At 42.5% G+C, this 11,455-nt stretch overlaps 1 protein-coding gene across 1 annotated transcript in view; it reads right to left on the minus strand.

Moving 5' to 3' along the window:
* CFAP99 (cilia and flagella associated protein 99) overlaps nucleotides 1–10,748 on the minus strand; it is a 38,006-nt gene extending 27,258 nt beyond the window's left edge. Inside the window, exons 1-5 of the mRNA XM_083502202.1 lie at nucleotides 10,241–10,748; nucleotides 8,092–8,222; nucleotides 5,458–5,602; nucleotides 4,533–4,627; nucleotides 3,335–3,447 (exon numbers count right to left, since the gene is read on the minus strand). Of these exons, the coding sequence (XP_083358328.1) occupies nucleotides 3,335–3,447; nucleotides 4,533–4,627; nucleotides 5,458–5,602; nucleotides 8,092–8,205 (467 nt within the window). The 5' untranslated portion in view covers nucleotides 8,206–8,222; nucleotides 10,241–10,748. The remainder of the gene's footprint in view (nucleotides 1–3,334; nucleotides 3,448–4,532; nucleotides 4,628–5,457; nucleotides 5,603–8,091; nucleotides 8,223–10,240) is intronic.
* Nucleotides 10,749–11,455: the final 707 nt, after the last annotated feature.

The following is an 11,455-nucleotide window of genomic DNA, read 5'->3' on the forward strand; positions in this document are numbered from 1 at the left end:
CAGTTCGAAAGCACATCAAAGTGCAAGTAGATAAATAGGTACCGCTCTGGCAGAAAGGTAAACGGCGTTTCCGTGAGCTGCTCTGGTTTGCCAGAAGCGGCTTAGTCATGCTGGCCACATGACCCGGAAGCTGTACGCCGGCTCCCTCGGCCAATAAAGCAAGATGAGCGCCGCAACCCCAGAGTCGGCCACGACTGGACCTAACGGTCAGGGGTCCCTTTACCTTTACCTAGCTTGGAATCTAAATTACAAATCAAAATGGACAGAGCGAGTCAAAAACATATTGGATTGTTATTACTGTTTAAAACACAGATACAAGATAAATTTTGGTCCCTGTGCACTACCCCTAGTAAGTAGTATCATGAAGAGGAGGCCAAGCAGAGGATACATAACCCACCAGGATTTCTCTGTCTGAACCCCTGGAGAGCTGCTGCCTGTAAGTCTAAACAACACTTAGCTAGAGGATCTGATAGTCTGACTTGGTATAAGGCAGCTTCCCCTGTTCCTAAGAACCTTAATAACAAGAGGTTTGCAGAGAAAAGGTCATACAGCAACAAACTGATGCGGAAACCACAGTGCCCAACAGCTGACTCAGACACTTCCTGTATGGCAAAGCAGGAGGGCCAATGCACTACAGTTACTTAGGCTGCTTTCCTATGCACACTTACCTGGGAGTAAGCTCTATGGAACACAGCTTACTAAATAAATAAATATGCATAGGTTTGCACTGTTCACAACTTCAATGTTCAAAGTTTCTGCTTCTGCTTGTTTTGGGTCACTAATAAAGTCCCATATTTACGTTTTATTCTGAATAACTTTTGTTTTCCTTGCTTATTATTAGTTATTGTTGTTATTGTTATTATGTATTACATTTGTTAGTTGCTATACACAAAGGTTTAAAAGCAAGTTAAAGAGATAGAATACAAATCAGATAAAATCCATTAAAATGTAAAAACAAAATACAGTATGAATTCCTAAAAATGCTCAACAACACAGAGGTAGCCAAGGCAGCTTCCATGGCAAAACCAGGGCTGAATTCTGATTGAAATAGAGCTAAAAAAAAAAAAAAAGTTACATCCAAGAAAGCCTGGAGCTAGTTAATGACCACCCGCTCAAAAATCCTGCCCAGGATATGGACAATATTAATTTAATTTTCTGGATTTATAAGGCATTCCCTTACCACTGCTGCCTTTACTTTATTTACTTAGAGCATTTGTACCTGCTCTTCAGCCAAAAAGGCGCCCAGGAGTTGCCTGATGGAGCAGGGCCTCCAGCAAAGCGGAATCAATGAACCCTGCTTCTTAGATCTCTTCGATACAAAAGGACCATTTTCTATAGGCTCCCTGACCCAAACCTCCTTGCTAGCTTTTATCAGCCATAAGGAGCAAGGAGCCACAGCTTCCCATACTGGTCCAAGTTACCGTACTTGTCGTCGAGTCGCACCAACTGAAATTTTGGCAACAAAACAGGACTAGACTGCACTCTAGAGACTTCTTGAGATTCACTTGTGATGATAACCTAATCAAAGTCATGATGGCTCCAAGCAATTTTATCTTCAAAATGTTTTTCAAAGCAGGCCACTGTCTGTTCCACCTGCCGTAATGTAAAATGCCTCATTACTGCCTAGAAAAACTCCACTGGGTGGCATAGTGAAACAGCTACGTTCTTCTTCGCTGTCTTCACTAACAATGAATAGGCTCGTTCGTCTTGAGTTTTCTTCCACTGGCATTCAAGCCACTGCCCAGCCTGGACAAGCAGGCAAGTCAGAAAGGGTGCCTAGGGATGAGTATGTCAGTGGCCTAGTTCAGCTGTATATTCCACGGGTCATCCTGGGATTTGACAGGACTGCCAGTCACATCAGATGGAAAATCCTACAGAGCTGCCGCCATTAACCTCTGAGGGTAGATAATTGTATCAGGGCCTCCACTTTTGAGGAGGGGGGAAATGGCTGAAGCCATAATAATAATAATAATAATAATAATAATAATAATAATAATTTATTATTTATACTCTGCCCATCTGGCTGGGTTTCCCCAACCACTCTGGGCAGCTTCCAATAAAGATTAAAAATACATTAAAACATCAGTCATTAAAAACTTCGCTAAATCTCAGCAGGATGTGATCTCACCTGTTGCATTCTCAGATCATCCTCCTTCTACCTGGTTGAGAAAATCAGATCAGGGCTGAGGACCATAGCTGTCAACTTACAGATTTGAAAATAAGGGACCAGCAGCCTTGAAAATAAGGGATCAGCAGCCTAAATAAGGGATTTTCTGGTCACAGGTATGTTCAGCTTCTGAGCCTCTCCAAGCCAAAGGCAGAAAGCCCAGCCAGCAGCCAAACGAAGCCTCAAGCGGTGGTTCCCACAGCGCAGCAACCCGGCAAAGCGGATGCAGCAAGGAAAACCACCGTCACCTCTCCGCTGGGAAGCGCTGAGCAAAGGCGAGTCCCCAGGCAACGCGGCCGATTTGATCGGCACAAGGCATGCAAGCTCCACCCCCAGTCGTTCTTAGACTCCTTACTGGGTGAGCAACGCAGACAAGCAACACAGTTGGAGCCTCCCTCCTCCCTGGCCGGCAGGGAGGGAGGGAGAGGAGCTGCTTCCTTTGAAACCCGGGAAATTTAAGGGACATCATCAATAAGGGACAGCAGCGGGACATGGCGCTGGGATAAGGGACTTTCTCGCCAAATAAGGGAGGGTTGACATTATGCTGAGGACTGCCACATGATATTGGGACAGACCCATGGTTGTTATGGTGGTCATGAAATTCTGAGACACCTCAGATTTAGTGGACTAGGCATGTATGTTGAAATTCTCCAGAACCAACAGTCTGGGAGTCCTCAAGACCACATCTGAGACCACCTGTCGGCTCAGGCAGGAAGACAACTGGGCACCAGGGCAGGTGGTAAACCGACAGAATCCCTAATCTGTCCTGACTTCCCAGTACAGACACACTAGATCCCAACTTAAGCAGACTGGAAGACTGGAAGAGAGATGGAATTCCTACAGACTACAGCCCCACCCTATCCCTCAAATCTGCCCTGATGATGCATCAAGTACCCAGGTAAGACCAACTCCATCCTGTTTGCTTACCCAAGTCTTGGTAAAACAAACAGTTCAGCCTCCTTGCAAATAAATATATAAATTATAAACTAACCACGGCGAACTGGAATTTCTGGGATGCAAGTGACGCTTAAGATACTCTAATTATCATTAGTTTATTAACAGACACAAACTGCAATCCTATGCCGCTTTCTGGGAGTAATCACCATCAGACATAATGAGACTCACTTCTGATTTAACACGAATGGGATTGTACTGATTATTGCTTACCTTAGCAATGGTTCGATCCAGTTTTCTTTTACATAGGCAGAATCATATATCTGGTTCCATTCATCTTTTATCCATGTGTGCAAATTTACAACATCGAAAAAGAATCTAAGGAACTAAAAAGAATTTGCTCTAGTTAAGGAATTAAAATCAGAGAAAACCCAGTAGCCGCCTTAAACATTGGGTCAGATATTGTACTTTGTTTGTCCTAATAACTGCATCCAGTGCTTTTTTCAGGGGGGGGGGGGCGCAGGTGTACGCATACCCCTAAACATTTTGTGAATCTAAGTTTGGCCTCATTGAGGGGCAGTATTTCAATATGATTAGGAAAATGAGAGTACCCGTAAACATTTTTTTTAGAAAAAAAGCACTGACTGCAACCAGTCCACATCCGTTCCTATGTCTATTTGAATTCTGTTGAGATTACTGAATATCCTGCAACCACAGGGATAGATTGAGAGTTATTGGGGGTGGGGGGGTTATTGGGTTGTTGTTTTTATTTTGATTGTGTACTTTGTGGTTTTCTATTCTGATTTTATCCTGTGAACCACCCTGAGACCTGAGGGTATTGGGCAATATATTAAATAAATAAATAAATATCTAGAAGAAGTTGAGAGGCAATTTTAGCTGATTTCTACTTCTTCCTGCAGTCCCCTGTGTAATAGAAATCTGTTTCACTAGGCTGGGAGAAAGTACAGAGCAATATGGGAGGAGGCAGGGAAAGGCTGCAGGGGGAACTGAAAATAACAGTCTTCACTGGATCTCAGTGCCTTCTGTGAATGGAAGAAGCCCTTCCTTTTGTGGACAAACAACTCTGGATCCGACCCATCTGGTACAGAATCATAGAATTGGAAAGGGATCCCAAGTGTCATCTAGTGATTCTAGTCCAACCCTCTGCAATGCAGCAATCTGAACAGTCTCCCATCCAATTTAAAACCATAAAGGACCCTGCTTAGTTTGCAAATGTGACAGCAGTTTTATTGCTGCACCACTAGGAGGGGTAGCTTGCCATTTGCTGAGGCAAGTAATTATATGGTGGACAACCTTTGTCTGGTTGATTGACAATGAAACTTTTTCATTATTGATATCCAGATATGTAATTTAATACATTATTGGGGGGAACCAGTTAACCCATAATGGATAACAAAAATGTTGGATTAAAAAAAAAATTTAATTGCTTAACTACATCAGTTTTATTTACCTTACATATTTTAACAGGATCTGCTGCCTTAACCATTCTTGAGAACTGCTGAAGTCCAAGTTCATCCAATTGAAAAGTGGCCAAATAACAAACAACTATCAGAAACAAAACAGATTTGCATTATATGGATGAATATGGATAATGATACAAAATTGATAACGTTACTGGAATAGTGCAAAGTTAGTATATAGAAGGGTTCTCAAATTTTTGATCCCCAGGAGTCACATGAAAATTACTGAGGCCCACCAGTTACAAAATGATGGTGCAGAAGCAAAGCATGTCACATCACATAATTGTAGCAGGTGGAATTAGAGTTTGGCATAGTCAGCTGCCAATGACAGACATTATTTTCTATTGATATCTTAGGTAAAGGGACCCCTGACTATTAGGTCCAGTCGAAGACAACTCTGGGGTTGCGGCGCTCATCTCGCTTTATTGGCCGAGGGAGCCGGCGTACAGCTTCCAGGTCATGTGGCCAGCATGACTAAGCCGCTTCTGGCAAACCAGAGCAGCGCATGGTAACACCGTTTATCTTCCCGCCGCAGCGGTACCTATTTATCTACTTGCACTTTGAAGTGTTTTCGAACTGCTAGGTTGGCAGGAGAAATTCCCAACTTCTTTGCCACAGTGATTTTCTTGTGGCAAGGAGTTCTCTGGTTCAGCTTTTCTCAAGCTCATTACAGTGTGTCTAGCGGTTTCATGACTCAGCCTCACCATTTTAGGCAGAATATGCTCATCCAGAGGCTCTGAGTCAGTGGTGGCGAACCTATGGCTCGCACATATACACACACACACTCACATATATATAGTCTGTTGACTGCAAATAAATGATAATGACAACCCCATGTAAATTTCCTATGTCATTATATTGTAATTATGTAATACCCAACACTAAATCATTATATTCTGATTAGATAATACCTACCAGCGTAAAGATTATGCTCAGACAACAGGCAATGTTTTCCATCTCTGGTATAAAATGCATTGACCACCACATCCAACAGAGGTTTATATTCTATACAGCCAGATAAAGTTGCCATCAAAAAGGTTTCATCTGTTACACTGAAAGCCTGTAGAGATTAAATTGATTACAATTTGGGGAGCAAAGTCCAACGCATGGAACAAAACACCACAATTCTCTGCTCAGTGATAACATGGATTGGCCATTAAGGAAGGGACTATACAAAGATTGCCATTGGATTGAGTCACTACTCCATAGAGCTAACACTCCAAGGTCTCTAACAAGATGAAGCCCACAAATAATTTGCTGGAAAAGGAAGCTCCTTGTTATGCACTGTGCTCATGAGTTTCTCCAGCATAGCTACTCTGAGTGAGGTTACCCATATGGTTCAAGATTACTTTGAAAGAGAGGTTGGTCCAGTTCTTGCAGTGGACAAACATCATGTTATGTGTAGAGGAGTGTTTCCTGTATTCCACCTTGTGCTCTATGTTGTAGCTATTTCCTAACCATTTTCTGTAACAGTGGAACATCTGGTGGACCAATTCCTTTTGTCCCATAACAAAATCTACAGTGAAGTTTGTCATGATGGGCTGTTCTCTGAAGTCAGTTGCTGTGTAATTTATTTCACGCTTGTCAAAGTGAGATCTCTGCAAAGTGTTGTTGCCCATCATCTCATAGTGCTAAGGCATGGGTAGGCAAACTAAGGCCTGGGGGCCGGATCCAGCCCAATCGCCTCCTCAATCCTGCCCGTGGACGGTCCAGGAATCAGCTTGTTTTTACATGAGTAGAATGTGTCCTTTTATTTAAAATGCATCTCTGGGTTATTTGTGGGGCCTGCCTGGTTTTTTTACATGAGTAGAATGTGTGTTTTTATTTAAAATGCATCTCTGGGTTATTTGTGGGGCGTAGGAATTTGTTCATTTTTTTTCTCAAAATAGGTCTGAGGAACAGTGGAGCAGCCCACTGCTGAAAAAGTTTGCTGATCCCTGTGCTAAGGCAAGAAACCACAGCTGGTGCATTTTACTGTTACACATGCACAACAACACATACATGTTCCCAAATGATACATATATTTTGATAATTAATCAAGAACTACAGTTCCTCACAGCAAAATATGAGCTTCCTAATAGGAATTTTCAAGACAAGAAGTCAGGGTTTAGAGAAGGGTAGTGGATCTCAGGCCTGTGGACCAGGTCAAGCTTTCTATTGCCCCCTGACCTGTTGCAGCAACATCTGCAGTGGTGGAAAATAACAATGCAAACATTCTGTGCTTCTGGCACAGAAGCCCCTGACAATGGATGGGTGAGCTAATGTGTTGCCACTGAACTCTCAAATGTTCCAGCTGCTAAAGGAACAAAGGTTTGTTTGACAACCAGCTTTGCAGTCCAGTCTCTTTCTGTGGAGGGAAGGTTGTCAGTCAGTCTGGGATTAAGATCTCACATGTTCTAGGGAGGAAGCACTTCTGGAGCATATTAAGGACCTGGAAGAGGATGAAAGGAGGCTAACGGGCAGAAAAGGGGGAACAGGGAAGAATAGGAGTAGGAGATTTATGGGGAAAGAGCAAATGAAAAAATGGAATAGGGATAAGAAACAGGAGCATTATTCCTTTCACCCACTTGATGACAGCTGTGCAGAGAGATGATGTAGGGAGAGGGGACAAAATAGGATTGATTAATGCTCTGTCAAGGTGAATGGATGAGATTTCTGTGTAAACGTATTAGGAATAGGAAAGGAATTTGGCAAATTCAGCTTCCAAAGCAGACTCACTTGATCCACACTTCCAAGATTAATGAGCAGATTTGACGTAGGTCCACTTTGGAATCCACACTTCTCCTGGATTCCATGGCAAGATCAACAAAGGGCTGAGGACTCTATTTTTAAGAATCTCCTCCCCCACTGCTCCTGCCTCCCCACTTATCTTTCCATCATATAAAGTAGCAGAGACAAAGATAGGAATGGTTGGAATACATCCCAAACCAAGTGGAGCTTCTAAGATAATTTCCACAGTCCAGCAACTGACACCTGGGCATCCATTAATGCATCACACTCAGGCCTGTTTATGTCAATATTCTTGTGCTATTCCTAAAATTAATTTCCTTCTTCTAAAGTAGAGGCATACAATCTTCTTACTAGTTTAAATGGAAATCCAACCTATAACTAATGCATTTATCTAGAGGCTTAAAAATAGCAAACTTTAAGTGTTTGCACTTAATATTTCAGAGGACTAGTCTAACAACATGCCAAGCCAGATATTTCAGATTATTCCCCCACCACCATGGGATTTTGATCTAGTTTGCTTTTATAATGAATGATTTTAGAGTGTTGTGTTGTGTTGTGTTGTACTTTTGTACTGTTTTATTGTTGTTAGCTGCCCTGAGCCCGGCTTCGGCTGGGGAGGGCGGGATATAAATAAAAATTATTATTATTATTATTATTATTATTATTATTATTATTATTATTGCTCCTACTTCTCCCCCCATCCACTTAAAGCATTTTGATATCTGGTGACATTAAGATTAATCTTGCTTAGTTCTAAGAAAGGAAGAAAGCCAACTTAAAATGTGAAAACTGTGCAGGATGAAGTAGGATTCTGCATACCTGAAATGCTTTAGCAGCTGTTTCATCCAAGAAATGCCCAACACTCTCATTTTCAGAATTGAAACGATTAAGCTGCTGGACTATAATTTCAATGTGCTTCAGCTGGCTGGCCATCTTCACATGCAAGATTCCTGTAAATCATTAAATATATATATATATATTGTCATCAGTTGCAGTTTAATCTAAGTATAGATACTATTTTTCATGAATACACCAGTGTTGCTACTCTTCCAAATATATGCTGAGATTTATGCTGAGGGGGTAGTATTTGAAAAGATGAGGGGGGGGTACTTTCAGAATTGAATTCTAAATGCCAGGTTTCTTTACACTTACTATTAAAATACATTTTGTGACATTTCAATTTCTTTCTTTTCAAAAATATGCATTTAATTCTTTAATGCCACTTTGCTTATTTTGAGGTACGTACTCTTGAGTTCACAACACAATTGTTAAATAAATAAAATTTCAAAAGCCCTAAACTATGGACAAAATAAAAAAATTCCTTCCAGTAGCACCTTAAAGACCAACTAAGTTAGTTCTTGGTATGAGCTTTCATGTGCACGCACACTTCTTCAGATACACTGAAACAGAAGTTGCCAGATCCTTCTATATAGTGAGAAGGTGGGGAGGGGTATTACTCAGAAGGGTGGTGGGAATGGGTGATTGGCAGATAGCTGAGATGAGCCTGTTGACGACTGCAATAGGTCTTACAGGAAAAGGTAAGGGGTGAGAAGGTGAGAAATGGCTTAGTCATGTATAATGAGATAAGAATCCAATGTCTTTGTTCAAACCAGGTCTCTCCATGGTTTTAAGTTTGGTAATGAGTTGCAATTCAGCAGCTTCTCTTTCCAGTCTATTTCTGAAATTCCTTTGTAGTAAAACAGCTACTTTGAGATCTTGTATAGAATGTCCTGGGAGATTGAAGTGTTCTCCTACTGGTTTCTCTGTTTTGTGATTCTTGATGTCTGATTTATGTCCGTTTATTCTTTGGCGTAAGGTTTGGCCTGTTTGTCCAATATAGAGAGCTGAAGGACACTGTTGGCATTTGATGGCATACACAATGTTAGATGAGCAATTAAATAGTCCATTAAACTATGGACTCTCTGTTGTATCTAGCCCCTGCTCCCAGATTTCAGAGGAGGAGGTATAATAGTTTCCTTGCCTGGGTGTCCTTGTGCACTGCAAGTCTGGATGCTACTGAAAAGGTTTACTGGGGCGTGGGAGCTCAGAATACGCCAGAAGTTCCTACTTAATATTTACACACTAAATATTAAGTTGAGACTCCACATTCATGATGCCAGGAATAAGACTTTGGGGTCATACTAGATAGCTCAATGAAGATGTTGACCCAGTGTGAGGTGGCCATAAAAAAAAAAAATAAGGCAAATTCCACACTACAAAGAAATTGGGGGAAAGGGGGCAGTCAATATCATAATGCCAGTTATCCAAATCTGCGGGGTGACCTATTTGAAGTACTGTGTACAGTTTTGGTTGCCTCACCTCAAGGAGCTGGGAAAGCTTCAGAAAAATAAGCCACCAAAATGATCAAGGGATTGGAGTGACTCCCTTGTAAGGAACAGTTGCAGACATGCTTCCCAACAGGGGGGCAATTTGATTTTTAAGGGGTGGCAATTCCAGCTTGTTCAGACCAAGTTTATGGCCTTTTAGGCTTACTCCACGTGAATAGGAGATCACTTTTTGAATAATAAGAATTATATGTGGGGGGGGGGGTCATCAGGATTTTAGAGATGCTTAGGTGAGGCATGGCCAAAAAAAGGTTCGGAACCACTTGGTTTAGACTAGGAAAAGCGATGAAGAGGCAACATGACAGAAGTCCTCGGATCCCACACCTAGGGGTCGAGGTCCCTTTGCCCTCCCCCCCCCATAAAATATTTGGGGAAGCTGCCCTCCCCCCCAAAAAAAAAAAAGTTGATGGCCATTGAAATGGTGTTTGTGTGCTGCATTGTGTGATTTATTATGCGGGACAGGGCTTAGCTGACAACCCCCCCCCCCAAAAAAAAAAATTAAAATTCAAATTGGCGCCCTGATAGAAGTTCATGTGGAGAAATGCTTCTCTCCTGCCTGGGTCGGGCACCTGCGAGGCTAGGCTGGCCAATGGCCTGATCCAGCAGGTGAGTCTGGCACTCACCTGAACGACGACCCGAGAGATGGAGAGAGACGCCGCTTCTCTCACCTTCCGCTGAGAGAGAGAGAAAAACGCTTTCCCCGTCCCGAGCGAGAGAAAATGGCCGCCCTCGCGGACGCCGCCTCGGTTGCCTGGCAACCAATGGCAGCGGCCGGCGGCGGCCTGCGAAGCCCGACGCCGCCCGGCCGCGGGATTTAGAAAGCTGGCTTCTTCCCTCTTCCGAACGGGCGCGCTCTTGCCACGCTCCTGCGCCCTCTTGCTCCGGGAGCTGCCGCGGGATAGAGGGTCCCGGGTCCCGGTTCACCCACCGGCTCTGCTCTTCCCGCTTCGGGTGTATAATATAACGTGAGGATGGGGTGTGCGAGCGTGAGGGAAGCAGATCCGAGTTCGAGGGAGACGCCACGTGCTTTTCTTCCCGAAGGGAAACCGGGTCAGAGGCAGGAGTGGAGTCCCGTGAGAAACGGAGGGAGTTCACTTCTGAACATGGAAACCAATTCCCACGGTTCAGAATGTGCTCAGGTCTTTTTGCACTTCACTCTGCCTGGCAGAGCTTGAGGTTGTGGTTTAAAGTGGATCACACAAGTCTGAAGCCTGCCCATCCTTGATTCATCTCACCCATTTCCCCCAAGTGCATTGACACTTAATTCTGTTGCAGGTATAGATCCAGCCCTTTACACCCCTGTAGCCAAAATTCTGCTACAATAGACCTGGCCTCCTTAAGCTATTTCATTTTTTAAAAAAATAATTTTTATTAAGTTTCTTACAAATATACCACACACTACAACAAAAAATAAAGACAAAATCACAAATATAAACAAAAAAGAATATAAGAAAATAAAAATACATATTGACCAACACCCAGACCATACAAATTAATTAGCTGCTCAAACTTCTAACGTCATTAACATAGTTTAGACTTCCTCTGAGCCCTCCCATCTGAATTTCCTTGTATTTAAATGTAGCGGTTTTCTAATATCATTATTAAAACACAATGTTTCAATTAAGTTCTAATTTCTTAACTTTTCGAAGTTCTGAATCTCAATTATTTTACAACTCTTACTTTCATCCTAGACCTATTTAGTGGTTTCAAGTACTGTAGTTTCTAATTTTTAATGTTCAAATAGTCTTTAAATTTCTTCCACTCTTCTTGATGTTCTTCTTCTTTCTGGTCGCGGATTCTTCCAGTAAGGTCAGCCAGCTCCATATATTCCATCATTA

The sequence above is a fragment of the Podarcis liolepis genome (assembly GCF_965112155.1).
Source record: "Podarcis liolepis genome assembly, chromosome: 5".
Lineage (NCBI taxonomy): Eukaryota > Metazoa > Chordata > Lepidosauria > Squamata > Lacertidae > Podarcis > Podarcis liolepis.